The sequence below is a fragment of the Electrophorus electricus genome, chromosome 14 (assembly GCF_041902795.1).
Source record: "Electrophorus electricus isolate QZ-2024a chromosome 14, ASM4190279v1, whole genome shotgun sequence".
NCBI lineage: Eukaryota > Metazoa > Chordata > Actinopteri > Gymnotiformes > Gymnotidae > Electrophorus > Electrophorus electricus.
The window spans coordinates 12,606,963-12,624,048 of record NC_137510.1 but is presented as its reverse complement, the minus strand read 5'-3'; the positions used below and the strand labels follow the sequence as shown (position 1 = coordinate 12,624,048).

The 17,086-nt window shown below is 41.9% G+C and overlaps 1 protein-coding gene across 16 annotated transcripts in view; it reads left to right on the top strand.

Moving 5' to 3' along the window:
- ptprma (protein tyrosine phosphatase receptor type Ma) overlaps window positions 1–16,072 on the top strand; it is a 163,575-nt gene extending 147,503 nt beyond the window's left edge. For 8 of the 16 annotated variants that reach the window (XM_081696947.1, XM_081696944.1, XM_081696943.1 and 5 more), the window contains 12 exons: window positions 228–264; window positions 4,667–4,764; window positions 7,876–7,992; window positions 8,459–8,613; window positions 8,840–8,978; window positions 9,902–10,051; window positions 10,210–10,383; window positions 11,470–11,601; window positions 12,185–12,310; window positions 12,529–12,692; window positions 14,002–14,137; window positions 14,328–16,072. In XM_081696947.1, the coding sequence (XP_081553073.1) occupies window positions 228–264; window positions 4,667–4,764; window positions 7,876–7,992; window positions 8,459–8,613; window positions 8,840–8,978; window positions 9,902–10,051; window positions 10,210–10,383; window positions 11,470–11,601; window positions 12,185–12,310; window positions 12,529–12,692; window positions 14,002–14,137; window positions 14,328–14,381 (1,482 nt within the window). In that variant the 3' untranslated portion in view covers window positions 14,382–16,072. Of the gene's footprint in view, window positions 1–227; window positions 265–4,666; window positions 4,765–7,875; window positions 7,993–8,458; window positions 8,614–8,839; window positions 8,979–9,901; window positions 10,052–10,209; window positions 10,384–11,469; window positions 11,602–11,771; window positions 12,148–12,184; window positions 12,311–12,528; window positions 12,693–14,001; window positions 14,138–14,327 lie in introns of those variants that run through there. The other 8 variants (XM_027002055.3, XM_081696949.1, XM_027002039.3 and 5 more) reach the window with 2 other exon arrangements.
- Window positions 16,073–17,086: the final 1,014 nt, after the last annotated feature.

Sequence of the window (17,086 nt, the reverse complement as noted above, 5' to 3'; positions counted from 1 at the left end):
GAAACAAAGTGATATGCAAAAAAAAAAACAAAACTGGGGTTTTCACATTCTGATTGAAAAGTTTCATGAGCAAACATTTTCTTGTTCTATTTGAATAAACAGTGCAAGGAAAGAGAATCTAGGGCAGAGTATATCTTGCTTCACTCATAATGTGTCCCTAACATTATATTTACATGCTAATTGATACCAGACTTTAATTTGACACATTTCTCTTTTTTTCATTACAGGGCTACCATCGACCAAATCACTATATAGCTACCCAAGGTAAGAAGGCAAACAAGTTCCTTTGTCTCTTTTTGGTTTTTATGTTTAAACATGCCTGAAGTATGAAAATACATTGTATGGTGTTAGATGTGTCTACATCAGACTTGTCTGTAATATATCTATGCAAATATACACATACACACACATAAACACACACACACAAACACAATCCCTCTCGAACTCTTTGTGCTGGTAGAGGTGGTGGAGTGGGGTTGGTGTTGAAGGATGTAAGTAATAAATAAGTGGATTAGCCTGCTACATACTAGTGCACTCTCATGCTCAGCTAATCTGGTGGGCAGCATGACCTACACTCCCAGAAGCCTCCCGGAGGGAGCGTCTGATTGATAGTTAATTGTTGTGAGGTTCTTGGAGGCGGGGTTCATCCTATGTGCTGGGTGGTTTGTGCAGGAGTTGGTGTTGTAGCTCCGAATGCAATCAGTTCCCCTAACAGACTCACAAGCTGGTATAGGGAGTTGCATAATTACCTGCTTACTGGAGCATTCCCTGTTCCATCCTCAGAGAGGGCTCCGTGTCTAAATGGCCTCTCATGCTCCCGCTCTCCTGTTCTTTACTTCCCTCCTCGCTCACTTCCAAGCTGATCCCTGACAGGTGAGGTGAGGAGCACTGTGTGCACTCATTTTCAGAGCAGTTCCAGGTGAAGACGAATGGCATGCATCTTATGAATTTTCGGCTTTGGTTTTACACATTTTCTAAGTAATGAGAGTACCCTGTAGATTGTGAAGCATTGTCTAACGATTTTCACAGCCTCACACCAGTTTCAGAGTTGTTTGGAAATTCCAAAACTAATTGAAAGGTGTGCTGTGAACCAGGCAAAGCTCTGTTCAAGGCCACTAAGCCCCCCGCCCCCCATATTTCCCTTCTCTTTGTTTTCAATTAGAGGGCAACTTTCAAAGGAAAGACTTTTTCATGGCGAGGAAAAAAAAAATACCAAGCTCAGAAGCTGCTGAGATCAAAGACAGGCTTGCTCCAGGCTTATATGGAGCTTGTCAGTATGTCCTATCTATCAGTCCTAGTATCACTCTGAAGAAGGTTGATTGTGACCAGTATTTTTCCACAATTTTGTCATCCCACTGTAAAATTTGCAGCCTCTCTTTGCAGCCAGAGGTGATCAAGCTGTATTAGAGCTGGAATCATCAGGTATCGGGCATCAGTCTTTGGTACCAGTTTGTTTAGTGTCAGAAACCAAGTATTCAGTACATGATACCACAGTAGTGCCACAACAGCCAAAAATGTGAAATTTCACATTCTGTTTAGCTCCATCATCTGAGCCAATCAAACCAAAATGGTGAACATGTACTGCATGTGCAGACGCAGGCTGAGAGATGAAATTTCCCAAAACAAGTCCTATGCAGTAAAATTCCTATATGCTAAAGGGGAGTACATTTCTATGGGTTCTCTTTGGAAGGATCACAGTGGGAGGATGAAAGGCACTCCTCACCTGGTGAGAGTGCCTCTATCTGATGGGCTGTGGAGGCAAATCAGAGGAGAAAACATACAGGTGTGGTAAATCACTCCCTAGTAGAGAGTTGACCTAACATAATATGATTCTGTGTTGTTTAAGCCTGATGGTTTAAAGATGCTGAATCTTCCTTCAGCAGATTTACCTGCAGATCATGTTTACAACAGATCCCTACGTCCTACTTCTGTTAATTTCTAAGGGCTATCTGAAGCTGTGGATGTGTGCAATTGTATAAATACACACACACATACACACACACACACACACACACACGTGGGTGTGTGTACACAGAATGCAAAAGTGTGCATTACATTATTCTGAAATGACAAAAGCAGTTGGACAAAAAGTTATTTAAGGATTTGATATTTAATGAAACTTCAGATTTCCCCAAATGTCCTTTAAATCATCAAAAGTACATGACAGGAATATGATACTGACAAAGTGATATCAGTTGAAAAGGTTGCATTTTCTTTTTTATGAAGTACTATCTAATATCTTGTACATCCACCCTTTGCCTTTAAAACCTCTTTGGGTGTCCTCGGAGAAGCGTTTGTGTCCTCACAGATGGAATTTTAGTCCATTCCTGCTGGGATATTTGCTGTGGTTCTACCACATTTCTGGGCTGTCTGTTTGGTGCTGCTTTCATCAGGTATATCCACAGATCTTCTAAGAAGTCTGGAGATGGAAGACCATGGCAAAACACTTCCACCTTCTTTTTAAGCCATGGCTCCATTGACTTTGTTGCATGCTGCGGATCCTTGCTGTTTTTTGCCTGGTGGTAGGAGGCTTTGTTCTAAATCTTCTTTATATTGGCTGACGTTCATTCTTCCTTCTACTTTCTGCAAAGCTCCTGTCCCCGATGCTGACTGCCCCTAAAAGCTCAGTGATCTTCCATCAAGTGTTACTGTTGGAATGCTGTTCTTCTCATGGACACATTTGCTCACCACACATGGCTGTGTGACCTGTGGCCAAAAAGATCAACTTGGCTCTCCTCACACCACATAACATTGTTCCAACATTCATCCAGTTTGTTGTCATGCTCTTTAGCGTGCTGCCTTGTGTCTGAAAGTAAACAATGACTTCTTCATCCTTTTCTCCCAAGCTTGTGTAGAATGCACTTCACTATGGAAATGTGGACTTTTATTCTCTTTGCCTCTAAGGCCTTTTTTTAAGTCCCCTGGATGGATTCTTGTAGAGCCCTTACACATTTTCCTGGCTATTCTTTCAGTTATTTTTCTTGGTCATCCACTTCTTGGTAGAGTCTTCATTTATCCATTGCTACTCATATCACAAAACACTTTGATGTCTCAGCAAATTGCTTGAGAATACCACAAGCCTAATCTAAAACACCTGATGCCACTCATCACACATTAAATGCTGGCTTTGATTTGTAAAGCTCAGACATCTAATTTTACATATTCAAGTTGAATATTTTTGAATGATTATCAAAGGGTATGCAAACCTTTGATATTGCTATTGTCACATCTGCTCCTCCCATCAAACCTGTCAGTGCAGCCATAGTTTCCAGCTCCTATACTCCACCAGTCAACTTCATCAGATCTGATTCCTCTGTTTATTGATTTCACCTGTTCCCCATTTACCCTTCTTAACTTGTGTATATAGGCCTTCCCTTTTGCCTGTGGCTCTGTGAAGTCTCACCTGAGTTTGTATTTGGGAGTGGGCGTGGTCATGGGTGTGTGGTGGGGGCTTGTGGGTGTGGCTGTGGCTGTCTTTGGGTGTGGGTGTAGGCATGGGCATGTGTATGGGTGTGGATGTGTAGGTGTGGTGGGTTTGTTGTTTATTAAACCTTTTGCTCCTTTATGAACTTATATTTGACTCTGACAACTGTTAAAGATGAGCTATTAAAGCCAGACAATGGTCAAAGAGAAATGGTGACTTAGATTGCTGTTCCAGCAAGGTCATAACATAAAATGTTTTCATAGGAAATATACCTTTAAATGAGTATGCTAATTTGAAGATTATTGGTGCATCAGAGGTGATTTCTTTATTTACCAATAATCTAAGGGTGATGTAAACTTATACAGAACTACTGTAACTATACAGGACTACTATATGCTTTCATTACTGTTTCAACATTCATGATATGAAATGATGAAAAGCAGTACACAATGATGAATATATTCTGCAAACAGGGAGTGAATTTGAGAACAAATCTGCTACAGGAGTGTGTGTAATGAACTTCAGCTTGCTGAATTAGGAGAAAACATTTTGTGCAAAAGCATGTAATGTAAAACCAAAAGTCAAAAGCAAAGTCTCTGTCAAGGACTTCTCAGGCATTTGGCTTGGTGTTTGTCAGTGGTGATGTTTTGTGTGTGGATAAATATATCAAATCTCCTTTCCTCATTTTTTTTTCTGTTAGATGCAATTTATTTTATATTGGAGGTAATATATTCAACATTGGAGGGCTCACACAGATTTGCATGAGCTAATTAGGTAGTCAAAAGTCATTTTGGAATTTTCTTGTTGATTTAAAAACAATACTAATTAGAATTAAAATGTGTGATTTTAATTCCTTGCCCTGTGTCCTTACCGCTGGATGCTGGTTTATGTGTTGGCCTTATTAAAGTGTATTAGAGCTTATTGCAACTCTAAATACACAAGCCTGTCAACACTCATTTGAGCGCACGTAGGTACACTGACACACAGTGTCAGTTTAAAGTCTGCCTGTTCAAAGAACTTGCTGAAAGTCATCCTGTAGAAACTTAAAATGCAGGACTTCATTCACAGTTGTGTTTTCAGTTGTTTGTTGTGTTGTATTACTGGCTTAAAGCTCTATAATCCATCTCTCTCTCGGCTTCTCCATCTCTCGCATCCTCCTTTTTCTTTCCCCCTCTCTCTCTCTCTCTCTCTCTCTCTCTCTCTCTCTCTCTCTCTCTCTCTCTCTCTGTTTATCTCTTTCAGGGCCCATGCAAGAGACAGTCTATGACTTCTGGAGGATGGTGTGGCAAGAGAACACAGCAACTATCGTCATGGTGACTAACCTGGTGGAAGTTGGAAGGGTAATTTAATGCATTTGAATTAGTGGGTGGAGGTGTTTCCGATGGCCAGCTCAAATGTTTGGTCATAATATGCATAGGCAAAAATAAATATATATATAATGGCTCCCGCATCAAAGGCTCTCATATAGTGGTACAGTTTGGTTCAGCTGGCAGGTCATCTCTACAGGGCCACATTTAACTAGTTATAAATTGAGTATAAACCAGTTCTAGTTTTGAGAATATTATAGATAATTAAGAAAATATAATATGTACAGAAAGGCTTTATGGTTTAGAAATGTTATGGTTTTGAGTCTATTTAGCGGTCTCATAACTATGGATGTATGTACTTTACACATCACGTTTTTCATTATGGCAATCATGTGGAGCCATGTTCTGTATTTATCGACTTTAGAAAAGGAGCCAAAAAAAAATATCAAGTATGTGGACCAAGATCATCAATGCTCATACATTCTGCAGGGGTTCAAAGCTGAGCATATTTCAAAGTAAATATTTCTGCCGACCTTCATTGGGTGCACATCTGGTCCCCTGCTTCTATTGTTTTGAGTACTGTGCCTAATCCCCCAGCGGACTGTTGCATTCCGCATCAGGTCTCACTGAGTAGCCATCCATCTCTGCAGCAACCAATCAGTTCCCTCCCTCTTCATAATTGCCACCATCTGCTGTGATTCGAGTCTGATGAACTCTGGGAATTGGGCTCGGCCCTCTCTGTCTTCCATATTCACACCAAGCTGCTTCTCAGCTGGCCAGCCCCTTTCTTCTCCTTTAGGAGCACAGATGCGTCATACGACCTGATGAGAAAAACAGCACCACTGGTAGCTCCCGGCCTCTGTTCAGCGAGCTCCCCTCAACCCAGAAGAGCGTGCTCGCGTCACACACATACACCCTTATAGATCTCCATAGTGTAAGGCAGTTTAGGTCTCTTATTTTTGTTGATATGGCTAATCTATCAGATCCACATAGGGGATTAGGATTTAGTGGTCATTTGAAAGGATCTGTGTGCTTAGAGTGCGGCACAATGCTCAAAACTCATTTTGCCCGCTAATTAAAGCAGACGTTACAGCTGACTCAGCAGTGACCTGCACCAACTGGAGTCATTGTAGTGGAAAACATTTCTGTTAAAGTGGCAAATAACTTGTCTCTTTATTCTTACCTGAATCCCATCTTGTGCCTGCTGATTTTTGCCATCAAGTGTGGCTTGTCAGACATTGCTCTAGACTACATTTCCCATCAGACATTGCACCATTCTGGTCCTATGAGTTCTTCAACGATCAGTGTACATACCGAATTGGTTCCTGAGTGTTTCAGATTAAATCAAAGGATTTTGTAGTATCAGAACTAGTTCCCTTTAGGAAGGGATTATCCCAGATTAGACAGTTTGTCTCAGAATCTCTGTAGCCTTTATACATCATGCTTTAATTTCAGGACAGTGGACTCTATGTATCCATTTTTTATTCTTTTGCCTTGGCATATCTGAAATCTACTGCAGAGGCTAAAGCATAGTGGCACCATAGTGGTTTTGGATGCTTGTGGCAAGAAGAGAACAAATCCCTTCCGCTCCCAGTGGAAATCTCTGGCTTGTAACTAATGGGATTTCTAAAGCCCCATCTCAATATCTGACAAGAACAAACTGGCTCTCTGCTGGATCGGGGTGGAATAACACTTGACTCATTAATAAGTTATTAATGTGTGAATGCAATAATACTCCTGCTGAAATCATAGTGAATTCTCCTCTTTGCAACATGTTGATGGTGAAATTAGGCTTTGATGAGAAGTAAGCCATTTTCTGACATATTAAGCGTTCCACTTATGATGTAAAGTGATATGTCAGAGAAGTTTGGTGGCTATTTTGAGTTTGTTAGAACGTATTATTATTTGGCTCATTATTTATTTAGATTAAGCAGTACAGTAATGAATTTATTGACATTGTACTACAACCTTCTTTTCTACATGAATCTTGCTGTGGCTCTACCGCTCTTGAATATTCTTTTATTGAAAGAAAGTTGAGGATAACTTTAGGTTCTGACTCAAAATCCAAGTATTAACCATTCCACACTTAATGCTTTTTTCATTTAGAAGATGCTACAGTGATAATCTCATTTGGACAATTAAAGAATTGCAGATATCCTCAGGCTCCTAGCGCCTTTCCAGCCTCTCTCCGCCTGTCTAGTAGTGCCCATCAGGCAAAGCTAGCATGACTAAGTTTCCAAACAGCCATTAAGCCACAATTATTCCACCAGTTAGCACTGTCTTAATAAGTTCCTAAAGGAGGAAAGCATAGTGAATGAGAGAATAGAATAGAAGGGCAGAAACACTAAAGATGGGAACAGAGGGATAGAGAAAAGAAGGTGGCAGAACTCAGGTGAAAAAAGGGACAGAAGGTAAATGATCAAAAAGAGAGGATGTATAAGAATCAATTCAGAGGCTCCAGAAGGTATTTAGAGCAAAATTATATTGATCGATCTAATAAAAAGGCCTAAATACAGACAATTTACTGTCTTTACTAGAGAAAAAATGCTAGTCTTATATTGAGAAAGGGGTTTTGGTACCAGACTGGCCTGGTTAGTTTCAGAGCTTTACTGTGAGCTCGGGCCCCATGAGTGTGGACCAGGTGATGAGAGGGCTAAAGCGAGAGCTACCAGGGGTAATTAGACAGAGGGGGTTCAGGCCCAGAGGTGTGCACATATGTGGGGCATTGGGGCAGGAGGGGAGGAGCATCTCCTTCCAGACAGAGGAGCAAATGTCATACCAGCCCTCTCTTTCAGTGGGACTGGTTTTCACTTCCTAAAGTTGTCAATAATTAGGCCATAACAGGTCTACTTGTATACCACCCACAGATGTTTAAGATGATGCTGTTATTTTTAAACGATTGCATGCAAGTACTCTGTTCTCCTGTGTTACCATTTTTCTGGAGCTAATCCAACAATAATTTTGTTTTTGAAAAAAGGCTACTTTTATCACCTCCTCCCACCCCACATTTTTATTTTTATTAAAATGTTGTTACATTTCTGTATATGCTAACTCAATAAATAATTGATCACAAAAAATCTGGTTAATGGAAAATTACTAATGTGTGTGTGTGTGTGTGTGTGTGTGTGTGTGTGTGTTTTCCAGGTTAAATGTTGTAAGTACTGGCCTGATGACACAGAGATCTATGGAGACATGAAGGTGACACTGATTGAGACGCAGCTGCTATCAGAATACGTCATCCGAACCTTCGCTGTGGAAAAGGTAGCTACACAGTGGTGGCCTGGACATAAAGGAGACATGACAACATTATATTTCAAGGGGTTTTTTATTTCCATTTTGTCTGTTTTCTGTAATGTAATGAAAATCTTGTTCTTTCTGCTGTTGTTTTGAAAATGTTTTTTCTCCATGTTTGTGCCTGTCAATCCTGTTTCCTTTTTTTTTTTTTTGTATCTGTATAGTCTTAAGGGTTACCTGAAGATGTCGATATTGTGTGTGTGTGTGTGTGTGTGTGTGTGTGTGTGTGTGTCTGTCTGTCTGTGTCTGTATATGTGTATGTGTATATATGCTATACAAGGACTCCATACTCAACTCATACAAATACATACACCCCAACACACATACACCCACTCACAGATGTTTACAGATAAGAGTTGTGGGGGTTTGGACAAGAATGCTTTTGCAGTATACTCACTATACTCTACCCTGTGTGTGTTGTTCTATGCTACAGCGAGGGGCTCATGAGATCAGGGAGATCAGACAGTTCCATTTCACCGGCTGGCCAGACCACGGTGTGCCCTACCACGCTACCGGCCTGCTAGGCTTCGTCCGCAGAGTCAAAGCCAAGAGTCCCGCCAACGCCGGCCCCATGGTGGTGCACTGCAGGTCAGTGGAATAATGCAGCACTTCCAACCAGTCTCCTACACTGTCATATAGGAGTACCAGCACAGAAATGTCTGATTACATGTGCTCTCATTCAGAACTTTCCATAAGGTCCTACATTGTGTCATGCCTCCATTTGCCCTTTGTGTGTGTTTGTATTCATGTGGATGGGTGTGTCTGTGAAATCTGTTTTCTGACCTAATTCTCACACATTCCCCTCCCTCCCAAGCAGTGCTGGTGCCGGCCGCACTGGCTGTTTTATCGTCATTGACATCATGCTGGACATGGCAGAACGCGAAGGTGTTGTGGACATCTACAACTGCGTGCGAGAGCTGCGCTCGCGTCGAGTCAACATGGTCCAGACAGAGGTACTACAACCCTGTGACCTCCACCCAACTGACCAAGGCTCACATTCTGGCCTCCAATAAACTTGTCCTCTATCCGTCCACCTGCAAACAAACAAGCCTTCTCTCCCTCCACCCGCAAACAATCAAGCCTTCTCTCCCTCCACTCACAAACGAACAAGCCTTCTCTCCCTCCACTCACAAACGAACAAGCCTTCTCTCCCTCCACTCACAAACGAACAAGCCTTCTCTCCCTCCACCCACAAACGAACAAGCCTCTTATCCCTCTATACACAGATGAGCAAGCCTCAATCCCTCAACCACAAACATCCCTTCAGCACAAATATTTGTACTGACTCTGAACATCTCTACTAACTGTGCATCACATACAAATACAGAACTGTTTTATGCAGTTTTAAGTCCTTGTCATTTAGTGTATGCTCACTAGCACTGACTTGGGTAATTTTTCAAATATTATGAACTTAGTAACAAGGTGTTTGGGTACAAAAATCTGAAATGTTTTCCTCCCTGGTAAAAAGAGAAGTATATTCCTGAGGATTCTCATGTGTTCCTGAGTATGACTGCATGACCCCACAAAGCAGTTTGACCTATAGCCAGTGCCAAGGACAGTAGAGTCAACAGTGATGCTAGGCTACCCTGATCCAGGAGATGGAGACTTATGTCGAAACTGACATCTCAAGCCATTTTTGCAAATGTCACCTCATGAGAGATTAATGTCAAGCAGGAAGGTCTGTGTTGGAGGAGGGCTCCAGCCTCCAGACTGATAGGCTAATGGTGCATGCATGTCATCATAGCAACAGCTGGAAAATGAGCTTGGTTTAACCAGACATGATGAGCAAGTAATCTAAGATTTATTTATCAAGTAAATAATTAATTTATTTTATTAACTTTGGTATAAATGTTTTTCAATAATGGATTTTTTTTAGGAGCAGTATGTGTTTATTCATGATGCCATCTTGGAGGCATGCTTGTGTGGGGACACCACCATTCCTGCCAATCAGTTGCGTTCAGTGTACTACGACATGAACCGCCTGGATCCTCAGACCAACTCCAGCCAAATTAAAGAGGAGTTCAGAGTGAGTGTGTTTTGTGTTTTTTTGTTTTTTTGTTTTTTTTTGTGTGTGTGTTTGTGTTCATCTGTCAGGACTACCAAGTGAGCATGACAACACATGTGTTAGCTATGTTATACTTCCAGTCAGACTCTTTGAACTGTTTGAATGGTGGCTGTGCTCAGACTCTGAACATGGTGACGCCCACCCTGCGTGTGGAGGATTGCAGTATCGCCCTGTTGCCCCGCAACCACGAGAAGAACCGCTGCATGGACGTGCTGCCGCCTGACCGCTGCCTGCCCTTCCTCATCACCATCGATGGAGAGAGCAGCAACTATATCAACGCTGCCCTCATGGACGTACGTACCCTAGCTCCATCAGGGGGCACCTTGGCTGGTCCAACACATAATAAATATGTGGGGCTAGTTGACTTGCTAGGAGTTGGCGGTTATTAAACACTGCAAATAATGAGAAAAACAATTGTCCATTAGGCATTGAATTATATTCTCTTGTTCAGTGTAATGTAATTAAGAGACCTTACAGCATGGACAGTGTGCTACACTCATGTCATGTCACATTTTGTTTTCCTGTAATAAATCTATGATATAAATAGTATGCAGTAGAAAAACGTGAACATAATGACCTTCACTACTAGATAAAGGCATGTTTTACTGTAATAATGATCAGCCAAACAGTGAATACATTAATCATAATTACTATGCTGAGAGAGAGACTGGGGGATGTGTGGTGAGAAAAACACGAAAGAAAAAGACTTGAGTGGAAACAAAAGGAAAGGAACGAAAGAGTGAAAGATATACAGATAGGGAGAGGGACATGGAGTGAGAGAGTACTAGAAAGAGAGTGAAGGAGGGAGCTAGAGAGAGCAAGCAACGGACATATCAGATTGCTCAGATCAGCAGTACTGGTGTGTCTGCGTGGGATACTAAATTGTACATTCGTCTCTATAATAATCACTTGTTTTTCTCCATAAAGCCAAAGCTGAACGGTGGGAGAAGCAACTTGATAGATGGAGCTGCTTTTCTCAGTATGCCAGGCACAATTATGTGCTTATTGAGAATGATTAAAAAACAGATGGACTTGATTCATTCAATTGTCATGCAAATGGATAAAGCTAATTCATAACTGTTCTTTCTTGCTGTGATTTTTCTTCTAAAACAGCACCGTTTGATTGCTGTTATGAAAAAAATGTGTTCAAAGCTCAGTATCACAGCATTTATTTTCATTAGAGCAAATGGAAATGTCAGTAGCAGTAGTATGGAATACAGGCATAACGAGCAAAAAACATCTGAACTCTTACATCAATTAGTCAACTAAAGGCATTCATTTACTATATGTCCTGCAGTCCTTACAAAATAAAATGCTGACTCTCTCCCTCTCTCCCTCTCTCATTCTCCCTCACTCTTCTTTTCCCTCTTACTCTACAGAGCTACAAGCAACCATCTGCTTTCATTGTTACCCAGCATCCTCTGCCCAACACTGTAAAAGACTTCTGGAGACTGGTCCTGGACTACCACTGCACTTCTATAGTCATGCTAAATGATGTGGATCCAGCCCAGGTAGAGGGACTGCTGCACTTTGTTTCATTTCTCCCTCTGTTTTCCCCCCATTCGCTTTCTCTCACACACCCACACACAAACACACATACCCCCAGGTAGACTAGGGAAATTTGAAGCGTCTGCATGTGTGTGAGCCTGTTTTGGCTTGAGCTGGTTTTGTCCTTGCCAAGCTGGTCAGGAGCAGTGCCCAAGACTTCCACCCAAGCTAGGCAGCAGCACAAAAGCTGGCCTGACAGAGCTAGCCTTCCTTCACCTCCACTCTCCACCTCCACCTGGACAGGAGATGGAACAATGGACAGCATCCATCACCCCTTCACCAATATCCCCCTCTGCATTCTACACCTGCAACATGTTATGAGCACCTTAACACTTCAGGTCGTCACAGTCCATGCTGTTCATCTTGAATATATCCATAAACCTATAATGTCCAGGAATTACATCTAAGGTCTCTTCAACCTGCCATATTGTTTATTTCTCAAATAAGTTGTTTTCATAACCATGCATTAAAACTGTCTTGTGTGGCTATGATGAATATGCGCTTGCGTTGTAATGTAGAGATGTATGTCTATTCCTCTCTGTGTAGCTGTGTCCACAGTATTGGCCCGAGAACGGTGTCCACAGACATGGGCCCATCCAGGTGGAGTTTGTTTCTGCTGATTTGGAGGAGGATATTATTAGTAGGATATTCCGCATCTACAATGCTGCACGGGTATGTGTCTACACACACACACATGCCCGAGCACACGCACACACCTACATGCCTGGTAATTACAGATCTTTGATAGTGCTTAATTCACTGTGAAACTTTTTTTTTTTTCTGTGATTGGTACGGCTCACGAATGAAGTCATTTAGCTGTGAGCCACTTTTTGATCTGGCAGAGTTGTATCTCATTAGTGTGTAATGCATATTTTGGGTTTGATCCGCAGCCGCAGGATGGCTACCGCATGGTGCAGCAGTTCCAGTTCCTGGGCTGGCCCATGTACCGCGATACGCCCGTGTCCAAGCGCTCCTTCCTCAAACTCATCCGCCAGGTGGACAAGTGGCAGGAGGAGTACGATGGAGGCGAAGGACGTACCGTGGTGCACTGCCTGTGAGTCAAAGCCTGCCATGCACCTCTTTCTTTCTCTGACTTATACACAAATTCTCTCTGCGAATAAATACGATTATTCAAAAAACCCCTCAACCTTTACCCTTTGAACTACCATCTTTACTATTACAGCAACATGCTATGGCCAGTCATCACCACAGTGTACAAGTCCAAATATCAGGGCTTGTTCATACTGTTGTTATCATGAATAATCTGTGCCAAATGAGGTCATATGATGGAGTTACCATAGAAATTCTAATGAAATATCATTTCAGACCAAGTCTGTCCTGTGAGACTGCCCCTTGGCTGGGCTTTGTGAAATCACACCTCCTCCTTATCTCTGCTTCCATTCCGATGGGATCAGCACGGGTGGGATTGTGGTTGGGGGCGGGAGGGGGAGAGATGGGTGCTTACAGGGGCAGCATGATTCCCCGAGGCCCTGGCTGAGTAAGAAATGAAATCAGCACGCCCAGGAATGGGTGTGCGGCCTTGGCCGCCGTGGAGCTAATCTGGCCCCATGCTCCCGAGACCAGGCCTGCAATCCCACTCCATCTACCTGGCCGCCAGGACAAGAAGATCCGCATGACTCTTGTTAGATTTGTGGCCTGATTTCAATCTCATAGCCCCCCCCCCCCCCCCCCCCCACACACACACACACACACACTCAGTCTCTCTTTTTGTCACAGTCAGGCAGCAGACGTTACCATGACAAACTAGTACTGTCCCACCTTGCAATGTTTATCATCTGCAGAACGTCAAGTAAACATTAGCATCATTTTGAGCTAAACAAGAGCACTTGCTCTGAACATTTTAAACCATTGTCCTCATTTGACATGATGTCAGTTTAAAAATGCACTCCATGACACTTCATAGCTGTTAGTGGACAGATGGGGCTATGCAAGCAGAGAACTAATGCCTTTAGAAAAGCCAGAGGCAAAACTCCCAAACTTTTGAAGCATGGAGACGTGGGCTGTGGTAAATAATAGGAAACAGTCCTGCTGAAGTGTTTGGCTCATTGCATGTCTGGAGCTCCAGGCAGCGCTCTGAGACCTTGCGCACTAAGAGGGGATCAGAGGAAGTGGAGCGCCATCTAGTGGCCACACCAAATAACTACATGGCGGAGGTCAGAGTAGTGCTTCTCGAAACCTTACATCCAAAAATCGTGTCATTCCACAGTTATCAAAACCTACCTAATGCTATTCGAAATGTAACAAATATTCAAATGTATCCAATCAGTGACCTGTACTGTCTCATGGTAAATATGGTAAAATGGAGTCTCTCTCTGTCTCTATCTTTCTTTCCCACTCTCCAGGAACGGTGGTGGGCGAAGCGGGACGTTCTGTGCTATCAGTATAGTGTGTGAGATGCTTCGGCACCAGCGATCCGTCGATGTGTTTCATGCTGTGAAAACACTGAGGAACAACAAGCCCAACATGGTGGACCTATTGGTAAGCAGCAACACTCAGCACACAGGCTGCCACAGTTATACAGATCTTTAAATTATCTCTCACATTAAATGATACACACATGGAGACATCTTAACAGCATGTTTGTTCCTTCGGTTTGTGTGTTTTTATAACTCTGTCTCTGACTATCATATACCAGAATTGAAATGTGTATCATTGCTCTTTCTTGCAGGATCAGTATAAATTCTGTTATGAAGTGGCACTGGAGTACCTGAGTTCTGGCTAAGGTGCCCTGAGACACTCCCCTGTCCCCGTCCCATCTATCCCATGGCCCTTTCTTTCCTTGGATAGAGACTATACCACGCATGAATGTTAAAGGGGTGGACTTGAGATGTGAAGAGGCACACTGCTTGGACCTCCATGGCCATGATGTTGACTGATTGTGGTCGTTCTATGGTCCTCTCTGGAGAAACAGAGGACCGAACGCTTGCACTGCCCAACTGAATTGTCCACAGTTTGATCTTTGACCTGTAACCTTAGTCCCTCTCTTGTTCCTTCCTCTCTCTGTATGTACATTGCGGTGTGTGTTAGCCAGGTCATGTGCGCCCACGCTCACATGCCACGACCGTTCTTCTGCCAGCGCCACACTTTCCGCTCGTCTACGTCTGCTTCATTCCTTTATGTCGTCGCGTCTCCCTAAGCTTGCGGCTCTCCCTGTGACTCCTGTGTCTTGCCTGGTGGTCCTTGTTGGATGATAACTGTCATTTCCATTTTTGTGGAGAATGCGATGTAGACTAATGTGGACGTGTTTCTTTTTTTTTTTTTATCACTGATTTTTATTTGATTTTCTACTTCAGTTTCATAGTTTATAGGAGGCGGGATGACGTGTAGCTAAACTTAAACTGGCATTAAGAACACGGATCCTAAATGTTATGTTGCCATAATTGTGATTGCTTGCAAAATGTTGTGTTAAAAATGGAACACTGCTGAAGCTATCCACAAGCAAGTTTAACGTCATGTCAAAAAATCCAAAGCTTATATCCGTGATCATTTGTTAATACTGTAAATACTTGAAGGTTGGCAGATTATTTATTCATTGAAAGTTTTTTGTGAAGCACATTGAGTGACAATCATGATTTTATTTTTACCTTTTGTCAGGCTTGGCATAATAATGGTGACCAGGATGTAATGTTAGCTTTTTATTTATCTTGTATGGAAAAATACAACTTACAAATACATACATATCTATAGTGAGCTACTGCCTGTTCCTATCCTTTCACTAGAGTTTGGATACAGATGGAGCACAGTCCATATGCTACTAGAGGTGGCTACTAGGAATCATGGGAGATATGAAATAAATCTGTGACTACAAACTTAAAGTTCAAACTGCAAACTTGATTCTGGTAAAGCCATGTAAAAATACATTACTTTTTATTTCAGGAGACTATTTTTGGACACATGGCTATTTAGTTAAGTCTTGGCAAACTGTGGGTCACTGCACAGTGAGGTCAGGCCATGACAGCAAATAAAGTCTAGAGTTGATTTTGCAACTCGAGCTGTCATCTCTTCATATAAGAATCAAAGAAGAGTCTGAAGTTTAAATCAGTCAGATACATAGTCACAACCTTAGGTGCGTCAAAAATCACCTGCTTGATAAATTGATAAATTAAGAAGCAAGCATGTATTGGTAAACTTTGCAATAAGCAAGTAATTTGGCAGATCACAAAATGCCACAATAGTAACTTTCTGCAACAAGGAAACCTGTTGAACAGCCTTAGAATACTAGGGAATTTACCCGAAGATACAAACCACTGGTAAAAATTACATAAAAATCCATGAAGTTATGGGACACGATGTTATGGACAGATGCGTCAAAGACTACTCGGAGATGGAATGGTGAAAGTGGGGGATAAAGGAACTGCTTATGATATAACGTGTACAACTTCAGTGTGAAACACTGTAGCAAGGGTGTGTATGGTGACCAGGGGATCCTGCTTACCTGTTTTTTTATTGTTGAGGTGTCTGGACAACAGCTGCAGGATGAATTATAAAGAATACAGAAGCATCTCACCAGCTCCCACCCACTGTCCCACAGACAGATCAGAGGGCAGTGCTTTTACTCTGCAAATGAACGGTGACCTACAGCACACTACTAAAGCATCCCTGGAGCTGAAACCAGCCCATCCTGATCCTGTTGAAACATAGTTCATGTATTTTTTGAGTGAAAGAATTAAGGAAGATTTAAGGTCTCGTGTAAATGTTGGAATTTGTTTTATTCCTGTTGGTTTACACAAGTAATAAATGTTTACTTTTTGCTGAGTAACCTTATAAACTCTGAGTCTGAGAACCTTTACTGCACTAGTATCAAGCAGAAATACCTGACCTACAAAGTGCTTTTATTAAGTATAGTCACTGTATACGTACCTGCTATTAGTTCAATAGGAACATTGCGGAATGCATTTTTTATATTACCTCTTTATTTCAAGGACAATACAGACAACACAAAGGCAATTCAGAATCCATCACGAATGCAGTGTTATTATTTTGTTCAGAAGTTTAAGAAAAACTGAAATACCAGCCTCCTCTATTCTGAAGGTTTTTAAAGTTTCTCTGCATTCTCTTTCAGACAACAGAAATATACAATGCCAAGAGTGTAGTTACTGCTTAATTGTATCCTTTTACAGGTAAGCCTGTACATTGACACATACTCTTGGAGCTTACAGGGTAGTTACAGAACTGACATTCGGATGTAAATGGCACACAGGGTATGAACTGACATTCGGATGTAAATGGCACACAGGGTATGAACTGACATTCTGATGTAAATAAAGCCAGTTTTTTAAATTGTCTTTATAAAAACTACTGGTGTAAATTGGCCAGTTCTTAATATAGATATCTTCAGTAAGCTTATGTATATGTTATCACAACTAAATTTGTTGGGGGGGGTAGCAAGATGCAAAGTCATTTTTTCTTTCCACAGATAAAATGGAA